The sequence below is a fragment of the Nyctibius grandis genome, chromosome 9 (assembly GCF_013368605.1).
Source record: "Nyctibius grandis isolate bNycGra1 chromosome 9, bNycGra1.pri, whole genome shotgun sequence".
NCBI classification, from domain to species: domain Eukaryota; kingdom Metazoa; phylum Chordata; class Aves; order Nyctibiiformes; family Nyctibiidae; genus Nyctibius; species Nyctibius grandis.
This window is the reverse complement of record NC_090666.1, coordinates 9,468,997-9,492,070: the sequence shown is the minus strand read 5'-3', so window position 1 is coordinate 9,492,070 and position 23,074 is coordinate 9,468,997. Positions and strand designations below refer to the sequence as shown.

The 23,074-nt window shown below is 35.3% G+C and overlaps 1 protein-coding gene across 1 annotated transcript in view; it reads left to right on the top strand.

Moving 5' to 3' along the window:
• The window catches only part of ADAM23 (ADAM metallopeptidase domain 23), a 79,855-nt gene that overhangs the window by 29,746 nt on the left and 27,035 nt on the right, over positions 1-23,074 (top strand). The window contains exons 5-15 of the mRNA XM_068407994.1: positions 1,158-1,240; positions 1,969-2,032; positions 5,298-5,370; positions 5,899-5,972; positions 6,904-6,969; positions 10,821-10,892; positions 13,615-13,781; positions 15,865-15,949; positions 16,735-16,825; positions 18,453-18,501; positions 20,769-20,868. Of these exons, the coding sequence (XP_068264095.1) occupies positions 1,158-1,240; positions 1,969-2,032; positions 5,298-5,370; positions 5,899-5,972; positions 6,904-6,969; positions 10,821-10,892; positions 13,615-13,781; positions 15,865-15,949; positions 16,735-16,825; positions 18,453-18,501; positions 20,769-20,868 (924 nt within the window). The remainder of the gene's footprint in view (positions 1-1,157; positions 1,241-1,968; positions 2,033-5,297; positions 5,371-5,898; positions 5,973-6,903; positions 6,970-10,820; positions 10,893-13,614; positions 13,782-15,864; positions 15,950-16,734; positions 16,826-18,452; positions 18,502-20,768; positions 20,869-23,074) is intronic.

The window sequence follows — 23,074 nt, the reverse complement described above, 5'->3', positions numbered from 1 at the left end:
TTAATTCAGAGGAAAGCGTATAGCATTCACTAGAGTTTAGTTGGCATCTAAGCAAGGCTTTTCTGGATCAGAAATTTAAGTTTTTAAGTATGTACCAATTCTTCTCTGTGGTATTTTGGTCTCCTGTGTTGTCCTGTTCCCCCTATACATACACATATTGCAACTTCCCTTACCTTCTTGTGGAGAAGTGGAAGGCTATACAGAGTTTCATTCACACCCATTTGCTAGCACATTTGGCAGGAATTCTGTTCAGCCTAATCCCTACATCAGTTGACTGTTCAAATCTTGTATTGCAGCATTCAGCAGTCTCCCTTACTTTATATCATTACGGCCTTTGAAAACTGAGGTTTTTGATTGCAGTTTTGGATGTAGTTTGCCTAATTTGTGTTTGTTTTTTTTTTTTTAAAGTCTCTAACATTTTAACACAATTGTAGGTAATTTAAATATTATTTTTTAAATAAAAGGCAGGACCTTGTCTAAAACATGACTGTTGACTTGCTTAGAGAAACACAAAACTCCTACCCTTGTTGGAATAATTTGGGTTTTGCATCTATTTGGAATTTTATGCAGTTAAAATCAAGAGTTGACTTTTAGTACTCTTGTGATATGTACAGTAAAAATCCAGCTGTATAGTGTTGCTAAACTGGGTTCACTTTCTAGCTCATTCATCATTAGTGATATTGGTACTTACAGTTTAATGATGTAACATTTTAATTGATAAATTTTTAGTGAGAAATTGGTAAAATACCAATCTAAGCCAAATACCTGCCAGGCAATGGATGAACACTGTATCACTTGTAATTTTAACAGACCTGAAAGGCATCAAGAAACAGTTCAATGCTCATTACATAATGTTTTTAAAGAATCAATTTACAGCAAAGAAATGCACTTAAAGATCAAGAATATTGTGACTTCCACAAAAGCATAACCCATGTTATGGCTTGAAGAGTTCTATAAATTAGTCTTTACTGGGCACAGTTTTTCTATTATAAGCAATTAGGGCTAGTCATTGGTATTTACTTCAGCAATCACTGCTTTCTTGGAAATTTTACCTAATACAAGGTGTTAGATTTTTTTTTGCCTTGGTTTTAAGCAACAGACATTAAATCAGGGTAATTTTGTGTGTGTGTAATTGTTTGCTTTTTAAACATTCTTAGGGTGGAGAACATTGTTACTACCATGGAAATATCAGAGGTATCAAGGATTCCAAAGTTGCTCTTTCAACTTGTAATGGACTTCAGTAAGTGCACACTCTCATTTTTCAAACAAGGCTATTAACTAATTATTACTCTTCAATATTATCTCTTAATATGTGAGGGACTGAAACTCTCCAGGCCCAAAGATTTTTGATGTTTTGAAATGCCAGTACCAGCTATACCAAACTGCTAGCACTTTTTTTTTTGTTTCATTGGGATTGAAGTCCTTTGATGCCGTCTCATGAAACCTTTGAATATGGTAAGTGCAAATAAATATTTCACCAGATGACTTATTATGGTAAAGGATAAACAAGAATTGTACATTAGCAGCTTGCATGCTCAGTATTCATGTATGATTCTGTCAGCCAATAGAAAAATTGATCTTTTTGTTAGATTGTACACAGAAAAAATGTAAGAAATTAGTCCTTACTAGGATTAGTTACTGTTAAGTGCAACTCAGCTGTTGATTATGTTCTGCATGTTAATATGTGTCTTAAGACTTTCTCTTTCCAAGGTCAAATCTTTACTCTTTTTGGTGCTTTATCATTACATTGCCATTACATTCAGCGTTAGTTCATTGAAATGCATCTGATCTCAAAAAAAATTATTAGCTTTAGCCACATGCGGTAGTAATGAACATATATGGACTTTATTTTAATATTGATCAGTTTTTCAGCCCTAAGTTTGGTTTTGTCTTATCAGAAATCGTATCCTGGAGTCAAATTAATTGCTATGTAATCCTAAATATCACCCCTTTTTCTCCATGTTCTAGTGGCATGTTTGAAGATAGTACTTATTTGTACTTGATAGAACCGATGGATCTGACCCACAGTGCAGTAAGTTTATTTTTATCTGATTTATTTGGTTTGGGAGAGTGCTCAAGGAATAGCAAATAAAAGTATTAGAATAAATCAATAAATGAGTGACCTCTCTCATGCATTTATATGAAAAACAAAAGTATCTTAAAACACTTGATTGGAGCCTTTGTTTAAGGCTTTATTTAAGCCAAGAAACGTGTAAGTATGAATTGCCTAAGATTTTTCTCTGCTTTTCTTTAATCTTTCTTTTCCTAGTTCTTGTTGATCATTTAGATGTTGGAAGCAGACTAGTAAGACTGTTTCCGTAGCAAATGGTTATGGACTGTCAAAAAGCGTTTATCAGTTTGCTCTAGTACTTGAACTAAAGGATTTATAAATTCATAGAAGGGATCTCTGGAAGTCATTTATTCATCCCTCTCTAAATAGTTGGATCAGATTGCTCTTTGACCTACCATATTTCCACAAAGAGCTTAATGAAGTAGATAATTATATCTGGGTATCTTACACTTTAGATACGTTAAGTCGGTGGTTGTTGTATAGCTTAAATGATTCTGGTCCAGCATATTCAAATATATGACTATGCTGGATCAGCATTTAGGACTGCATTTATGCAAATGTCTTGCTAACTACAATTATTTTTGTGCTCCATGTTCCGTATATTATAATACAGTTGTTCCTAAAACTTTAGCTGTTAATAGAGCTGACTCATAGACAGTAGTAAAACCAGGTAGATTTCTACCTCTTGAATGGTTCAAAGATTTGAGTGATTTTCACTGAAATCATTCTGCAACATAGAGACAGAGAATTCTTAAGGTTTGTATCCTGCTTGATCTGTAGGATATATTCCAGATGCTGTATCACAGCTCTCAAGCTTGTCTCTCTCTAGTACTTACCAGTATATGACAAATAATATAATGCTGCAGAACTGATACGTTTTAGTGACTGTAAAGCTGAACTTATAGTGCAAAGAAAGATCTGCAAAATCTTTGACTCCTGACACTTTCAGAGAAGCTGGATCAACATTCGGAGGAATCAGTGTCATTTGGATGGTCAATTATTGGGATGAAAATGAAACTATGGAGTCATGGGAAAATGTTACACCCCAAAAGATTTCTCAGTCTCCTTGGGAGCAATATTACATACCATGTGTTAAGCTATGTAATGTATTTTGATGTAGCACATACTCGTAAAGGCTGTAAGGCTGAAAACTGACAGCACAGATACAGTAAATTCATGGAGATTCTATTTGTACAATGGTATCCATATAGTAGGCAGAGGAGAATTTGACTAAACTGTTTTCTTGCTTGGGTGGACAAAGGAAACCAGAATATCTCTGTGTGATCATAGAATGTCCTGAGTTGGAAGGGACCCACAAGGATCATCAAGTCCAGCTCCTGTCCCAGCACAGGACAACCCCAGAATTCACACCATGTGTCTGAGGGCATTGTCCAAATGCTTCCTGAACACTGTCAGGCTTGGTGCCATGACTGCTTCCCTGGGGAGCCTGTTCCAGGGCTCCACCACCGTCTGGGTGAAGAACCTTTTCCTAATATCCAACCTAAACCTCCCCTGGCATATCTTCCTGCCATTCCCTCGAGTTCTGTCCCTGGTCGCCAGGGTGAAGAGGTCAATGCCTACTCCTCCACTTCCCTTTGTGAGGAAGTTGTAGACCGCAATGAGGTCTCCCCTCGGTCTTCTCTTCTCCAAGCTGAACAGAACCAGTGACTTCAGACGCTCCTTGTACGGCTTCCCCTCTAAACCCTTCACCATCTTTGTGGCTCTTTTCTGGGTACTTTTCAGTATATACATCTAGGATTGCCATGTCCCAGGTGCAAAATCCGGCATTTTCCCTTGTTAAACTTCATGCGGTTGGTGTTCGCCCACCTCTCTAATTTATCTAGGTCTCTCTGCAGGGCCTCTCTGCCCTCAGGAGTGTCAACAGCTCCTCCCTATTTTGTGTCATCAGTGAACTTGGATAATAGTCCTTCAAGTCCTGTGTCCAAATCATTAATGAAGATATTGAAGAGCATTGGCCCCAAGATGGATCCCTGAGGAACCCCACTAGTGACCGGTTGCCAGCCCGACGTACCCCATTTACTATAATTCTTTGAGCCCTACCCGTCAGCCAACTGTTCACCCATTGCGTTATGTGTTTATCCAGCTGTATGCTGGACATTTTGCCCAGGAGGATACTGTGAGAGACAGTATCAAAAGTTTTACTGAAATCCAAAAAGATTACATCGACTGGCTTCCCTTGGTCAACTAGGTGATATTTCAGTAAAACTTGGAAGTAGAGCAAAAGTTCTAGTTATAAAAGTGAGATACCATCTGCTAACTCTTGAGGATTCATGTGGAATTCTAAATGATAAGAAGACAGATGAGATGAATATTTTTCTCAAAACTACTGAAGATCAAAATAATACAGCTACAGAGAGCTTGCAGAGGCTCATTTTTTGATTGTACTACATGACATAAATATCTTGGACACAGCCTTCAGCATGTAGTTTATTCAGCTTGATTAATCTTAACTATAGTAGATGCTATATAAAGCTTTTTTTCTTCTCCCCCGCCCCGCCCCGAAAAACCCAGCAAAAATGTGCAGTATTTTCCTTCAGCGTGTTACGTATTTCTTACAGAAGTTACAGAACATTAACATCCTACCCTTTGAAAAGAATTGCTTGTTTTGGCAGGCTTTGCAGAGGAGGTGTTACGGAAGAAAAGATAGTTGTCTTCTAGAGCAGATACCAAAATATGATAATTTAGGGCATGTCAGACTTCTAAAGAAAATACGCATTAGAAGTCATCTCCTTTTTAAGTATTGAATACACCAGTAAAACAGGGTGAAATAATCCTCTTAAAGGTAGCATATTGATTAGTTTCTTACATTTTGCTGCAATTAAAAAGATTTTCTTTTGTGATAAATAGTAATAGTTGCTTTTCATCTGTGGAAGGAAGATTTTAGCTAGATATATATTCTCTAATTTGATTTATTTGAAATCAAATCTCTAACACTCAGGCTTTTAAAGGACTTTTTTTCAAGTAATCTCAAAGACATCTGTGATATTCCAGTTTTGTAGGCCAGTAAATGTGCTGAAGCAGAGAGACTCCATGATTTGCTCAGGATTGCAAATGGATTGCTTCAAATTAGTACTATGCCAAATTGGTACTATGGTTGCTTGCATTTTATGGAAAAATAATAAAAATTATAAATACTGAAAGAAGTGTCTCACTTTTCACTTGACATTATTAATTAGAAGAAAATGTCACATATTTTTCTTATCAGGAAAGTAAAAGTAGGCCACATATCATCCAAAGAACTTATGGAACACAAGCCTCCAAGCAGTTGCAGGACCTTGGTATGTTTTTGCTTACGTTATGAGTTTTTCAATGTTGGAAATAATTGTGTATATAACTTGAAAAATTTGAATATTAGGCTAACGGTCTATATAAAATTGCTGATTATTTAGAAAAACTTGAAAAATTGATACTAACCTGACTTTTTTCACAATTATTGCAATGGAATTGAGTTGTCAAAAAACAGCTGAAAGATTTCTAACCATGAAGACCTGCATTTAGCTTTCTTCTGCAAATAATTTAAATTAATCAGTGATATTAATGCTATCGAGGACACGAGACGGAAGAAAACTATATTCTAAGCCCAGGTTACAATCTTTACCTCCCCTTGCATGCTTTAATTCTAACTTTAGATTTCTAAATTACTTGAGTTTTGATATGAGGTATTTTACATTTTGTGTATTTTAAAAAATGAACTTTTCAGTATCAATGGTTCTAATTTTGGTGATCTTAGTCTACTTTTGGTTTGGACAGTGTACAGAAGTAGTTTAAAATAATGCCATGAAATTCTTAAATTGTAATTTGTACAGAGACTGAATCTAGTTCTGAATGGCCCTTTCTGTCTGAACTACAGTGGCTGAGGAGAAAGAGAAGAAAGAGAGCAGTAAGTAGAAGTGTGACCCTGAATTAAGACCATTTATAAAAACAAAACCAAAACCACTAATTTCTGGATTGTTTAATGTTGAGAGAACAAAGGCTTTAGAAAACAAATATTTTTGGTAGCTTGATATTGTCACATAATACAATTATCAAATGATAAAACAAGAAGATTATTCTTTAAAAATAGAAGATTTGGAGAAAACTGGATAAACTTTCCAAAGTAACAGCAATACTATACATCAGTTGAATGGAAGTTTAGTAGTGAAAATGAGTTTAGAAAGTGGTGAATTCTAAGTTTTGAGTCTGCTTGAGGATAAAGAATAATTTTGAATGAAATTTTCCTACTTTGTAGATATCTGACTTTATTTTCATTTGGCTTGTTAAGTAGTGTGATTAAATTAAAAATCCAAACAAGGACACCCAGAACTGGCTTATTGAGAGAATAGAAGTGGACAGTCCTCATGATCTGCACATGCATGTGTGTCACAGGGGAATAGTTGATTTAAAGAAGATGAATCTGTTTTTCTTCAGAGTTGCACAGTCCATAGCGTACGTTTTGAGGGCACATATATTTTTAGTGACTGACTTCCTCATTAAATCTGTGATGAATAGTACAGTAGACCAAGAGCTTTTAGTGTTTGAGATTTTTCGCCATTGTGAGAATAAGAGATGAGGGAAGCAGTGGTGGCTTCTGCGCTGAACCAAGAAGAATAGACATCTTAATGATGTGACCCAGATTCTCAGCCAGTGTCTATCATAACTCAGTAAGTTACTGGAGCTGTGATTATTTGCCCTAGTTGAGTGTCTGACCCAGGTTTTACAGGTTTACACACCTTATGTAATATTTATGGGTAATCCTATTAAATCAGCTGCAGTTATTTTTTAAAATCACTACATCTTCATGATTTCTCACAGAATTTCTTTTAACCCATCAGGTATCTCGTGGAATCTTTGAAGAAATGAAATATCTGGAGCTCATGATAGTCAACGATCATAAAATGGTAAGTATACCAATTCAGTGGTAATCTTCCTTTAGATTATAATTTGTAGGTTGATGTACAGCACTGTGCTGCATCAGCTACTTTTGGGTCAAAAATTTTGTTTATCAGCAGCTATTAACATTTGTACTGTAAGACAGTACAGGCCATAATACCTAATAATGCTTAATGTTACCTAAGATTTTCTACAGCAATTATATATTCAAAATACATCTGAAACACAGTAGTATCATATGGATAATTTAATATGCCGATAACCAACACAGTAAAGCAACAAAACATTTACGTCCAGAACAAACACACTGACACATTCTAAAATTACATCCGATCCTTAAAGTAATGAAGAAAGAGGTCAGAGCTTGTTACTCTGAGTTTAGGGTTACTAACATCAACTTTAATGCAGCAAAGCATATGGACAAAACTATCTGATTGTTCTTCCTGGGTATTTCATGTTCATAAACAGGCTTCATAATGAAGTGCAAGGTAAGTTGTTTGTTCGATTCAGGAAGTGCTTGTCATTTGATTAAAAAAAAAAAAAAGGGGAGGGGCAGGAAAAAAAGCCAGCTTTTTTCCCCTTTTTGTCTTGAGGGATGACTGGGAAAAAACAGATCAACTAACATGTTATGTAGATGTTACTGCTTTCACTAATTATGCCAAGTAAAGCTGTCTATGTGTCTGTGTGTTACCCCTATGAAAAATCAGGAGAGAGGGGCCTGGGGAGTAATAAGTTTTGTAAACTTAAAGAACTATTTTAAGGCCCTTCTTGAAAAGCATCACAGATTTGAGTCCAATAGCTACATTTTAACTACAGCATATCTGTTATGGAAAAATACTCAGTGTAGGTTTAAAAGTTTTCTAGTAACAAAGAATCTCGTGCAACCTACAGCGAGTTACTTTAAGAACAACTTTGTTGTGCCTCATTCTGAGCCCTTGTCTCACTTAGCTTTCTCAACTGTTGATTGACTAAGAGGCAAATAAGGGTCATCAACTCTTTGTATGACTTTGCTTTTGTTGAGCAAGACTTTTTTTTAAATCAAATTCTGTTGATAAAACAGTTTCTGCTTATTTTATATGCAAGTCAAATAAACTTTTAAGTTTCAGTAAGAGTTCCTTGCATCTCTCTACTGCATGTTTTCCCAAAGCTTTATGTTGTTGTGGGCTCTTCTGTCAACACTGAAGGATGATTTTAAAGAGCCAGAAATAGCAGCTATCAGAACAGGATACTGTACTTGCTCCAGTGCTGAATAGACAGATAATATAACCTTCCCTTATCTGTTTGATAAATCGTAGAAATAATCTGGGCAGAAATAACCTATATTTAATCTGTGTCAATTCAGCAGTGTAGGGGGAATTCAAATGGGTGGGAAGAATAGGACAGAAATTTCTTCAACTGTTTTCACTTGTAAGGCCACCTGGTAGGAAACTATTCTAAGAGTGCCCACGTGTTAGTTGTGTAGGGGTAGGGCATAGTAACTGAAGTTACGGATATTTTGTTGTCTTGTCTGAGGTCTGTGGTTGATGTTCCTTATGAAGAGATAATATTTCTATGTCTGTCTGCTATTACAAACATGCTTAAAGGACAACCATCCTGTTCACCACACTTGTTACAGACACTAACTGTTGTCTCCTCTGCAGCTTTGTTTGTTAGAACTTTAGCCCACAAGCGTTCAAGATTTTTTGCTTCAGAGTTGTCAGTGACTCAGAAGCAGATAATAATTCTTTTCAAGGAATAAAATGGATATACTTAAGGACGTGTTCCCAAGTATGAGTTAAAGCCTGCCAATCCAGGAGCTCACTAAATGTACTTTTAAGGTTTTCTGCTCACCAGTAGAGGGCAGATTTATCCTGCAGCAAGGTTCTGTGTTGGAAGAAATATCTTAAACCTCTTTGGCAGTTGTGTTAAGTGGTTATAATAATATGTATTTTCACAAAATTGTCCTTTCCTGTAACACTGAAGACACAGCTAAACGTATTTAATTAGGTTGTTACACTTTTTACTGACTTACTTGGCTTAATTTCTGGTTTAGGAGCTGTGTTTAAACATATCATGTCATATATTGCTATTGATTTTGGCATTTAAAGACTTTAATGAAAACCAGAATCATTTTCCAAAGCATATGATTTTACCTTTCCACTTCTGGGAAAGTTTGGGATTGGCTCAAAACAAAAAAACAAAGCCACACTTTCCCCCTTCCCCATTTTTTTCTAGTATCACGGTTCCCTAGGGAGCAGAGTCCTGTGATATGGATACTCTTCTTGCTGTACATCCTAAGTGCCTACTAGCACTGTAGCTGAAAGTGTTTTGTTTTGAGAATAGATATAGGGAAGGAGGTCTCTTCAAACCTATGTTGTAGGATCTTTGGATATTAAAACCTGCTGTGGATGTGCTGAGGCATTGTGGAACTTAACAGTGAATAACTGCATATGTAAAAAGTTTATCCTTCTGCAGTCAAATGAGGGAGCATCATCATTAAGTTTGGTGAACTTTTTGTTATCTCTATGGCATTTCGTCCATATAAAACTAGATTGCTTGTGCAAAAATAACTGGAATTTAAAGGGATGGAAAATTTGTTATCTAATAATACAGTGTGTGTGTGTGTGTGTCACTCTTCTGACTTTTAATTTGAGAAACAGATTATTTAACTTTAAAAGCATATATGTTTTCCGGTTTTACTTTCACCTTCACACCAAGCATAATTCTGGAAAATGAAGGATTTGTCTGTTTTGTAACTCTGATTTGGGAAGGTAGTTAATCATCTAACTTATGATGAGATGTACTTTGATGAGAGTAGCTACTCAGTTGCTCAGAGAAGAGTCAGACCCTCTTGTTTCAAGGCCTCTTTTTGGGTACTGTGTTTCGGAGTGGGAATAGCTGACAGTTTCATGGAACTTGATAATGTTTGCTCATTGTGAGATTTGTCGCTTTTAATCAGTAGTTGAAATTAGTGAGACTTTTTACTGTCTTCTATGCAATTTTGTGTTCCTTTTCTGTGAAATTTTGAACACTTATTTTTCCTGCCTGCAAATCATATTGTGTAATGCAATTTTAGTTTATAATTTTACAGTTTTTTGAATCATGGATTCATATTCAGATACCATAGCAGTATCTTTGGAAAATTTGACTTGGAACAGAGGGGACTTGTGGAGCAGGATGAGGAAAGACATGAAACAATAGTAATGACATGCACAGAAATGAGGAAGCAGAACTTGTAATATAGCTCATCTAAGTTTATAGAAATGGAAAAAATTTGAAGTTAAAACTTAAGATATTCAGCTTAACTCTTTCCACATTCAAACACAAGTTTACTTTTATGGTGCACTCCCTCTTCCTTTTTGCCTTCTGGTATAATTAATGCTATTTGTCATAAAAGTCTGGTGCTATAGTAGAGAAAGGATGCCTTTGCAAAGAGCTGTACACAGGACAAGTAGTAAATGCTTCATCTTCATGTCTCATAATTGTAGTCATGGAATGTGGCTAGTACAGTGCGATATTTAACTCATCAGGTTAAGCACAGCTTTAATGGGTACAGCAGTCTCTCAATTTTGAGCTCATGTTTATGTTCATGTTTACCTGTAATTTATGTCTCAAACATTTGAACTCTGATTCTAAATAGGATATTTCTTGTGGCTAAATGCTCCTTTTATAGATGTGAAAGGCTGTCTCGCAGACATGGCTTCCTTTGTCTTCCAGGAATTCTTGAATATAAGATATAGACTGTGATCTGGAAAGCTTTTTGAGTTTTTCCCTTACTCTTTCTTAAAATATTAATTTTCCTTTCTTGGTGTAAGAATAAAGTATTAGTAATAAATGTTTATAAGTTCTCACTGTATTCTACTTTTTCTTCTCCTTTTAGTTCAAAAAGCACCGTTCTTCAAATGCATACACAAACAATTTTGCAAAGTCTGTGGTAAACCTTGTAGATGCTGTAAGTATCAATGTTTCTTCTGAAAAATCTATCACTGACTTTGTTAGTTTAGTGCTGTTTTTAAAAAGTTAATGTTAGCAGATACCAGGATAAAAAAAAAAAAGCTATAAAAATTACATTTAAAAACTCATTTTCAGTTTCTCTGCAGAAGAATAAGCTGGGGTGAATGTGTAAGAAGCCACCAAATTATCCTTGGCATTTTTTTTCAAAGCTTGCAACTGTCAGAGTTTGCCCTTGGCAGAGGGGATTTCAAACCTGAATGAGCTTTCAGTATCTATCACTGCTTAAGAATGAGGATTAATTGAGTTTTGATTAATAAAACAAATCTAACCACAAGTGGTTGAAGCTGCCAGTATAGTTCACAAAGGATACACATATCTATTGGGAGAAAAAGAGAGTGTGAATAAAAATTGTCCTTTATAACTGTGTATATATAGCTTAAAAACAAACAAAACCCCATTGTAGTACATTATAAATGGGTGGTACTGACACAGATATCATGCTTGTATCTGTGACTAAATTTAGAACAATTTCACATAGAGCGTATAAACTAAAAATAAGATTTGTGGTAAAATTTGATTTTTTTTCTCTTTTTGATATACGTGTAGTGACCACACACTTTTCTGAGCTGTGTTTGTAGTGAAAACAGGATAGATTCTCTAGTAGTGATGAATACAACAGCTAGCAAAATTCTGACTCAAAGTCCCCTTTCCATGTGACGTTAATGATACTAGTAGAACTGTGTGATAAGATTCAGTGCAAATCATTGTCAACAGGGTGTTTAGTATGGAGGAAGCAATACAGTATTTGTTCTTAATATTTTACATATAAAGTGTTGTGTATACTGTATCTATATTGAAAATTTAGGTGAATATATAATACATGAAATACTGGAAGTGTTTTGGAATATTTTTGTGTAATGGTCTGAAGATGCCAATAGTCTGAGAAAAGTTACTAGAACAGACAAAAATATAAATAATTGAAATCATATTTCTGCAATTTATATTGGACATTCCCAAGGGTGGCATCTTCATTTTTTTTCTTATCTGATCATTATTTCTTTGTATTTCTTCTGCATTTCAACAAAAGTTATTTAATCTGTCTTTCCTTTCTCTGACTATTCCTTCTGTTTTTCCATTTTTATTTGCTGTATGTGTGTATACAGAAACATTGACCTTCTCTCCAGTGTAGAATTTAGTCCTCTTATAGAGATCTTGCAAAATGACATCTTAATGGCCTTTTCTTTAAACAAAGCATGAAAAGGAGCAGGAATTTCTGCCTTGTTATCCCCTTGTTTTCATAGGGAGTGGGCTGTGTTTCTTACTGATATATTATTGGGAAGAGGATATTGGCTTTCAGAGGCTTCCAGGTTCTCTGCCCCCTCTTCCATTCTTTCCTTCCCGTTTGCTTCAGGACATAGTTTTCCTCTCAGCAAACACAAGTAAAGTCTTACCACCCATATATAACTTTTGAGGTTTAATTTTATTGATTATTCTTATGTTGTTAACCATTTTCTGCGTACATTGTCAGCCTGTCTCCCTCAGATTGAAGCATATTAATATTCTTTTTTCCTTCAAAGTTCTTGGACAAAATTGAGCTGGTTGCTCTCTCTTTCTCTTATATTTATTGCCTTTTTTCTAAGCTGAATATTATATATTGACTTTTTAATAAGAATAATGCTGCCTTGATACAAAAGGCTGGCATGCTAGTCAGTGCTAGTTTATTCAGTATAAATATCTATCATAACTGCAGGAGGGTATTTGCAATTCATGTTGTGTATTGTAGATATAATTTGGCAAAAAGATAATAAAAGCGTATATTTAATAAGGTCCTTCATGGAAGTGACCAAATAACTTGCCTTTTGTGTATTTTATGCATTAGGCAGCGAATGGATTAATTATCCAGTGCTTTTAGATCATGACAGTATGATCAGTAAGTGTCTTTGTGTCCCATGTAGGGCTTTTGATGGGCAGTTGTCTATTGCAGATAAGGAGTGCATCTTTTGTAGATCTGCAAGTTCTGAATAACCTTAGTTAATAAAATTTGGCATTTTATGACCTGAACCTAAAGAGAGCAGCAGTTTTATTTCAGAATCAAGTGTCATGCACAAAGTTAAAATGGATATTTTAAAGCTGTTTTGTAATTATTACGGCCTGATTGTTGTTCCCTTGTCTATTGCTACAGTGACATTAAAATTAATAGAAAAATTAATATTCTTACTTAATTCTCACATTACTTGAGTAGCATTAAGTGATCATACTATAAATGAAAATCAAGCATTGTGTGAATTAAATTTTGGATATATTGGAGAACTGAGAAATTATTTAATCTTGACTTAAGAATTGGCTTTGGCTATTCTTTGTCTTTGAGATCTTTCTTTTCTTTTTCTTTGAGATCACCCAGTGTACCTTTACATTTCCTCTTTGCTGATTTTTGTTCAGTTTTTCTGCAAAAATCAGTGGTGAAATTATTTGACATGAGAATTTTAAAGGAAAGGGAGTAGCTCAAAAGAAGAGCAGCAAGTTTTTTTGTCCTCTAAAACATAAAGTCTAATTTGATCAGAATATTAACTTTTAGGAAATCCAAGGCATTGCCAGCTAACTGTTTCCCAATGTTTCCTTCCTGCTTTATCCCTCTTGTCCCTCCGCTTTACTCTTACTGGCTAACTGTGCATGTTTGACCCAGTGTTCTACTCCTGTGCCTGTCCTGTCTCTGCCCTCAGATATACAAGGAACAGCTGAACACCAGGGTGATTCTTGTTGCTGTGGAAACTTGGACAGACAGAGATCGTATTAATATCCACCCTGACCCTCTGCAGATGCTTCATGATTTCTCCAAATATCGACAGCACTACATCAAACAGCATGCTGATGCTGTGCACCTGCTCTCGTATGTACCATTATACGATGGTTTAGACTATTACAGTTTTATATACTTTTCTGTCTACTGCTTTTGTCTACCTGTCTCTTCTTGCCTAATTTTTTACTGGTAGTCACTACATCAATCAACATCTGCCTTCCTTAGGAAGCTTAATCTATTTTTTAACATGTTAGTCTATTTTTAATAAGTGTAGTACATACCATGGTCATGTTTATATATCTATAATTAAATTTTAATGTCTTTGCAACCTGGACACAGTGTCACATATTTGAAGTGTCTTCTGATGAGCCGTTAAGGACACCTGGATTTGCTAATCAGGTGTGTAATGTACTGCTTTCCCTGTAAAGAGCAGGAGAGGGCAAAGCTGACAGCATTGTGTTGCCACAAGAGCATTCTAATTACTATATTTATTCACACATGTTGCTGCAGTGATGATTTGTTAATGGAAGGTTTCCTACTTTAAAGCTGTAATGAGTTGTTTTCTGGGACACAATGCATTTTGATTCTGCTTGCATCATTAGGCACAACATCAACCTTGAGCAACAGTATTTTTTTACTTCATCGCATTGTAAGCAAAGAGGAGGAAGAGTGTGTACGCCTGTGCAGCATAAAAATCTTAAGCCTTCTCCTAGCAGCATGACATACTACAAGGATGGAGTGACAGATGTGTTCCATGTGATTCTCCTATCATTCTTCTTCTGCAGAGGAAGATAAAAATAGGGGATGAAGAATTTCCTTCAGCCTCTGTCATAGCTGTACTGCCTTAATACAGGCATTGCAATACAGTGCTCATTGTGTTTTTCATAAGATATGCAAAGTGCTGATGATGTGCACTCTTAGTTACTTTCATGCATCTATTGTGTCACTTACTGGAGAATTTGCTGGCAGGCAAACAGACACTTCTTAGGGGTGCATGGTGAAAGGTGCCAAATACAAACTGAAATACAGGAAATTCCATTTAAATATAGGGGAAGAAAACCTTTCACTGTGGAGGTGGTCAGATGCTGGACCAGGTTTCCCAGAGAGGGTGTGAAGCACCCGTGCTTGGAGATATTCAGAAGCCAGTGGAACATGGCCCTGAGCAGCCTGCTCCAGCTGAGCCTCCAAGCAAGGGGGTTGAACTAGACCATTTCCAGAAGTGCTTGCCAACCTCAGCCCTTCCTGTGGTTCTGTTTATTGTAAAGCATCTAGCTTTAAGCATTTCATATAAGTTAAGCTGCAGTTTGAAAGTTCTGATGGCTGTCAGAACATTCTGAAAAAATAAATATATACCTGTCTGGAGTATCCTGTCATTTAAAAACCAAAAGGGACATTGATCCTGCTATTGTAAAAGGATTTTATTTTCAAAGATTAGGGTCATTTTCTATGCATGCCCAAGGCTGTGTAGATTTATTATTATGCCTATGAAGTTAAAATAGGTATCTTTCGTAATAGTTTATAGACATTTTATAGAATAATTTATATCTTCCAGATCACGTTCTTAACTAAATTATTTGGAGTTTAGATGCTCTTTAAAAAAAAAAGTATTTAAGTAAAATTATCATGTGGTATATCAGTTGTTCAGAAAAAAACACACAGTGATTAACCATAAATGAATGGATGCAGGGTTAAAGAGCAGTATTAAATTACTTTCCCTGTAGGTATACTTCTCAGTCTTTTAATTTGGAGTTGAAACTAGGACTTGAATTTGTTTGGATTAAGAGCATAATTAAAAAACTTCTCAACACTGATACATTTCAGTACAGAATTCCTTCTTGACAGATTATAAATTGGAATATATTGTTATCTTTTTAAAGGAAATGTTATCATTTGGTTTTCTTAGGAATCTGGTACTCTAGCTTTCTCTGCTTGGTTTGTTTATGGGTTGCAACTGATTCTGACTCTACAAGATAAAAATAGTATTTTTGTTGAAGGTTGTATCTAATTGACTCTTGATGTCGGTGTTTGTAAACTTGCAGTTGCTTTTGATGTTAGATGACGATTAATGTGTATGCGATATATCATAGTATGTGTGAAAGTGTGATCTTTCAAAAAGTTCTCGGTGCCCCAGGTCAATGTGTTATATTTTCTTTTTTATTTGTTTGTTTGTAAGGAATGTGACATTTCATTACAAAAGGAGCAGCTTAAGTTACTTTGGAGGGGTTTGCTCTGTTACCAGAGGAGTAGGAGTGAATGAGGTAATTTTTTTTCATGACTAAAGTGAAATAAAATAGAAACTGTACATTGTAACCTTAAAGTTCGTATGTTTCAGTGTTCAGGGCTTTAAAGATAACTTACATATTAAAAAGTTAGGATTCTCACAGCCAACCTTCTTGTATCATCATTAAACTGCTGCTCACTGTGCTTTTCTTTTTAAAAAGCATTTCTCCTGTCTACCTTATTCTCTTAATAAGATCTTAAATTGGCTTTTAGTATATTTGACAGAAATTTAGACCCAAAAATCTTAGGAGTATTTGAAATACAGCACTGAACATCCTTTTGGCTCTTCTCACTATAAGAGGCTTGATCTTCTGAGGTGCTGATGATATGTCATTCTTACTGATTTTTTTTTTTAACATTAAAACTAGAAAAATTTGGTCTTTGTGTATAGATTTTTAAAAATGTTATTTCTTTTTCCTCAGTGCAGTGTTAAATCAATAATGAAAATCACCTGTTTTAACATGGGTTAATCATACCATACAAAACTATATTATGTGTATGTATCAAACAGATTCCTTTCTGTAGGTTAACCAGTGGACAGGGATTCCCTCAGGTTAAGAGAGGAAATTTTTTTCCATTAGGTACTTCATTGTGTTTATTTTCCTTATATATATGCACACAAAATTGTGATTGGCTGTACAGAATTATTTAAGTACTAGGTATGTGGTAAGACAGAATGAGCCAGTGTAGTGTTTGTTACAATAACTTATGTTTTCTTTTTTTTTTTTTTTTTTTTTTAAATTGCACTCCTCTTGAAATGCAGTATGGCCTCCCTTTGGCCATGGCACAGGAACTAGCACAAAGTCTTGCTCAGAACCTTGGAATACAATGGGAGCCAGCTGCCAGGAAACCGAGTATGTACATGGACATGGGGTCTTCTTTTGTCCTCCTTAGCTAAATATATAAATTCTTCCTCTGTAATATTTGAAACACATACCAAACTTACTGTAACTGTAGAACAAGAATTGCTGCTTTTGGAAATCTATGCACCAAAACTTGAGTTTAACCAAAATAAGAGCCACCAGTTTAGCACTCATTTTGCAATGACCTCACTAGTGTCCTGTGTCAGGAGGTTAGATTCATAACCAACATTCAAAGGTATAATGGTAAAAACACCATTAATTTAACTCAGAACTCCTTATCTATAATAACGAAATCTGTAATTCCTATAGAACTATCATTCACTTCTTAAAAATCAAAAATACCTGATTTATAATTGAAGAAATGGTAAGAAGCTGTAAGCTAGCCCAGGGTAATGTTTGCTCAACTTATTTTGCTGCTTCACAGCCAGAAGATTAGACTGATGTGGCCCTAACATATGTAGAGTGTAGGTACAAAAGGTGCTGCAAAAGCCCTTTTGGGGGCTAAAGAAAATTAGTTTTTTCCACTCACATCTTGTAAGCAATTTGGCTACCTTCTCTCTTTGTTTCTTCTTTAAAAATGTGAATTATAATGCTGACTTTATTTTGGAATCCCTTCAGAAATCTGTGAATTAGGAAACTATGGAAAAGTTTAGGGAATGTTGCTTTGTAAAGCATTGCTTTTGAAGTGTGTAAACTTGGAAATTGCTAAAATGTTTTCTATATTGTTGTTTTTTGATTACAGGTAAAACAGAGTTCATATAATTTGGAAATCAGAATTTTTTTAAACTGTAAAATAGGGGGTTTTAAAATGATAGCTTAGTTTCCTTATTGCAATACCCTTCAAAGAAAAAGATTAATGAAAGATCTGGGTAGAGCAGAAATAATCATGGAAATAATCTGTGAATATATTCTGTGGAGAAAACAGTATGGAATTGCTGTAATAACTGCAATATACAACCTTTCTTCTTGAAAATATAACTTGTTTGATACATAATTTTTGTGGGTAGTTTATAACTTCTGTTTTACCAACCATAAAATGTTGATCTTTTTATTTTATGAATTTGGTCACTGTTGACTTACATGCTATAGCTGTAAGTAAACTGTAAATCCATTTTCACTCAGCTACTTTTTCTAATGAATGTTTGATTGGTTGATTCACATATTACTATTAATAATTCTATGCCAAAGGGAAAAAACGTGGCCTGTCCAACAACAATTCACCTTCAGGGTGTTCTGTACCCGTTTTAGGGAGGAGGAAATGTGAACATTTTTTAATCATCAGTATCATGTGTACTGCACATACCCTTGTGCTGCCTCTTTTGAGAGCCTGTAGGGAAGAACATTGCCAGCTATTTTTAGCTTTCTGTACTGCCTGAAACTTTGAGTCTAAGAACGTGCACATATAGTAATTTGAAAGTACTGCGTTTATATTAAGTACGTTAGTGTCTCTTCACGTGGGCTGGATTCCTTTTTAGGGCCAGAATCTGTACAGCCAAGCAACCATTTAATCTTTGTATAATTAGTCAAAGTCCATTTTTATAGTAAGTACTTTATGTTTATTGTAAGCATATTTATAACTGCTTTCCTTTTCTGTTGTATTTTGGTCTTGTCTGAGAAGAGTGTGACTGCACTGAATCCTGGGGTGGTTGCATCATGGAGGAAACAGGGTATGTCATAACTATCAGTAACTGAGGGCTCTGGAATGAGTTCATAGTTTACATTATGACCTAAATATTTATGTATTGGGTTTTGTTCATGTGTTTTAGTACTAATAAATGAAAAACTAGAAACAGTTGGAACAACCCAAACATATAGATCAATTATTTCAATTTTCAGCAATTCATTCCCTTTGCTGTTCACATTTTCGGAAGTTATTAGTAAATCTTATATTTTGAAGTGCAATGCAGTGTATTCACTATGCTTTGCTATACTTACAATGGTTGAAAAGCAAAGAATGGATATTTTTCATTAAATAAATCCAGTTATACTTTCTACGTGCAGCTGAAAAAAGTGTTATAATACAGTTTTGATAAGTGATATTTCTATTTTCCTCCTGAATTTTAATTATTTTTCCCCAGTTCCTTCACAATTCTAATTTTGAGTGAACAGATCTCTCTGCTTCTGTTCCTGTGAATAAAAGTAGGAACCTGAAGCTTTCAGCAAGTGCTCTCAATCTTTAGTGAAATGGTCAGTGAAGTCTGAGGGAAAAGCACATCTATATAGGAGAAAACCAGGTTTCATGCTGTCTAACCTCACACGCTGCCAAAGATTCTTTTCTCTCTACTATAAGCAATTGATTAGAAAAGGATAGCTTTTGAAACACAGGTTTTTGAGTTTTATAAATCAATTCCTGTCAGAATTCTTGCTCACTGTAGAAGCTTGATTGCAAAAATCCTGGAGGAAAATAGTTAAAATAAGACAGAAGGAGGTTAGTTTCTTCTTATGGTATTTGGAAATTAATTCTTCAGTAGAATTACTGTGTGGCTTTCCTGTCAACGTGTAGTTGTCAGCCACCGTGTGAATGCAACAGAAAATTATTCAGTAAGTTTGCTTGTGGAACCTGAAGTAAGACATTGATCAGAATAGATACTACCTCCTTCCTGTGGTGAACTCATCACAGTATCAGTCTCGGAGGGAAATATCAGTAGAAGAGGTTGTGGAACAAACCTCTTCTGTAGATAAGGTAACAGTAAAAAAAAAAAAAAGCCAAGTGCAGATGATAGTCACCCAGAAGCTGCAAAAGGACTGGCTAATGAAATGAGTGAATAACTAGCTGCTATGTAAAGCCTTTTCACTTAACTCCATGAGTGCTGGAAGACATTTTTTTCATATAGAGTAATTCAATGGGGAAATGTCAGCTCAGTAGCAGTGAGCTGCTAGGAAAGGAATGGAGAACCTCCTAATGGCATGGTTACCCCTATCTTTAATAGTGTGAATAGTTCTCATTCCCAGATCTCAAAACACAGCTAGTAAAAATATTAAACAGTTTCTGTGTGAGAAATGACTAATAAAGTATGTTTTCATCAGGCTGGGAAAAAGATGGAGATGAGGAAATATGAGAGGTCTGTAATATCATGAACAACATAGCAAGTGATTACTGTTTCTTCCAGTGTAAGAACTAGAGATATGAAATGAGACTAGCAAATAGGTGACAAAAACCAGAATTAAATTGTTCTTCTACTAGTCTGTAATTAAGCTATGAAACTTCTTGCTGTAACATCTTGTAGATGCTACAAGATTTTGGGCAAATTAATGGGAGAAAATACGATGAAGATTATTAAGTAAGACAAAACAAGGCTTCCCAAGAAAGTAACTGAGCTGAAAATTGTTGGAAGCTGGAAAAATATTCTGCAAGTAGTAGTGCAGTGCTCTGTTCTCTACTCTTCCCTGGGCATATTCTCGAGGCCAAAATCAGCGATGGGATTTGGGTAATGTGGATTTTTAGTCTGACCCTATACAGCTGTTCTGCCGGCTGCAACTACTTTTGCTTTAAAAATTAATCTTATTAACAGGATCAGATGAATTGAGCAGTTTTAAAACCCTGGCACAAAATCAGGGATCTGGAATGTAATCCCTCTTTTAAACTGAAGCTGCAGGGAAAACAAACCCAAGAGAACACTGAATCATGCATGCAATCGAGAGGGTGCATAGCAGCTATTATGATAACGTGCTTTCACATTATTAAGAAGATTAGAAGACTACAGTTTCATATACCATAGATCCATATAATAGAAATATAAAAATGCAAAATATTTTAAAACTTTTGTTCTGATTTCGCTGCTTGAGAATAAGACTGAGCTGACGTACTGTTGCACACAGTGGTTGTAAGAAACTGGGATTTACAGTATTAAAAAAATGTTGTGACCCCTCTGCCCCCTTCCAGTAACTGTTGGTGTTTCAAGGCATTTACTCAGCTAATTTGTTGCCATTTTAGGGTATACCATTCCAGGAAATTCTCCAAATGCAGCATTGCGGAATACAAAGAATTTTTACTTCGTGGGGGAGGTGCCTGTCTTTTCAACAGGCCAACAAAGGTAATAAATATGTTGGTAGTCAGCACATCTGCTACACATTGTAATGGAAGTGTAATAATTTCACTAACGCCCATCTGTTCTCAAATTTATTCAAGCATCTATGTGGGTATTTTCTTGAGGTTGCTTGTAATTAGCTGACTGTTCATTCCTGTAACATGTAAAAATAATCTTAAGAGGAATGCAACTTGTTTTCCATCAATTCTTCATGCTCACACAATGACAAATATCGCAGTTGATTTTTCACAGCTAGATACATCCCCATTCAGCATAAAGGTACTACTTATTAAGCTGGAAGTAGTGCAGAATAATCCAGAAGTGAGGTCGTAGTGCATGCTCCACATACACTCAGTTCTCGGACTTTTTGCATGAGGTTGTTAAAAAGAATGCTAATTACCACACCAGGAATAAGAAATCAATAGCTTACTTCATATAGGCAGTAGCAGCTTGGGGTTTTTCTCAAAGTTGACTTCATTTCAGTTGTACATCTAGCAAACTCTGAAATTTATAACTGTTTCCTTGTACCATCCATTGCTTTTTTCACCTAAAAACTTACTAAGGTCATAATTTTCTCTAAGACAGTACTAGCGTGACATCCTCCTAAAGCTGAGTCGTACAAAAATATTCCTTGTGACTTTTTGCAAAGTAAGATCGATCCAAAGTATTAATATTCTATTTAATTATGGTGTCAAATGTGCTGTCCTTGTAGAATTTAATACCATGTGAGACTACCAGGCTGTTCTGTTTGCTGTGCTGTATCCTTTGGTAGACCACCACCTTGCACAATTAAGTAAAAAAAATTCTGCTTGTTAGAGTGTTTTTTAATTTTTTCCCAGGGTAGCAATCTTTGCTTATAGAATAAGAATGTAAGAATTCTTACAGAAAAGAGTAAGTAGGGAGAAAGAAAAACACAGCGTGATTTTTTTTGGTGATGGTTGTCTAGCAAGGTAATGTGAACAAATTGTCAAATCAACTATATACAGAATAAAAATCTGGTTTACTTCTGTGAAAAGGCTCCCAGGAGAACAGCTGAATTATCTCTATATGTTACATGTATCAGTGTTTCACAGCTTTGAAGTTAAAAGTACTTTGGGGAAAAAAAATCATAATGACATTTTGAATCCTGTTACTTGGAGGTTGAGAGGTAAGGTAGAAAGTGGTGCGTTTCATCTTTAGTTAAATAAAATGTAGTTGTGTTACAGAGTCACCATGATGTAATTTTTAATTATAACCTTTTAGTTATGCTCGGATACGTATATGAACATTTGATGGTTCCTGATTAATGCTGTAGGAAATTTGTGTGTGTTCTGTTATTTTCTTGCATTTCTTTGGTTGACCCATTTTTGTTTCTCATGAGCTACAGGTCAGATAACCAGGTCTGTCTGATGGAGAACTGAATTTCAGATTCATAATAAGAGATCTTGCCGTTTCCACTGAAGCATAGTTGTAACAGTGGCTTATAGAGAAAAAAAAAGAAATTTCAGTTTTCTGAATCATGTTGACATTGCTAGAGAAGAGGAGGACATATGGGTATTGCTACAGTGTAGTTTTGCTTCTGGCACCCAAAATTGTAGGTGCTATTGATTACCTGTGTAGTTTGTGAAACTAAAGTAAAATGTTTTCTTTCTTTTTGATTAGGCATTATGATTCTTCCCACCCTCCCCCCCCCCAGAGTACCAAAGAGGAATTCCATTCAAGTTTATAAATAATTTGTATTGTATTATATGTTACGTTTCATATCTTGGTGATCCTCAGCAGCTGTACTGCCACTAAGCCCATGCAGAAAGAACATCTTTACTCCCATCTTTTACCCTTATCTAGCTGTAGATTTATCTGTTCTCATTTTAACTTGTTAACTTCTAACTTCTCATTTCAACCACATTCTAGTGATGAATGTGTTTCTGTTGCTAACATCCCAGTAAATTGGAGATTCCTGATATTCTTATAGGATTTTAAAGCAGAATTATTATATTGAAAACAGACAAGGTTTTTGCAAAATTATTTCTGTGACAAGACTGAAAAATATCTTAAATCACCTTTAATCAAAATTATGGTATGTGAAACCAGTACAGAATCTATAATATCCTGAACTGTAGAATGTATCTGTATTCTATATATCTGGTCCTAGGAGTAACTGTTTAGCACTATCTCTATATGGTTGTGTTATTCTAACTTACCAATAAGGCACGTAGAACTTCCTCTTGGCAGT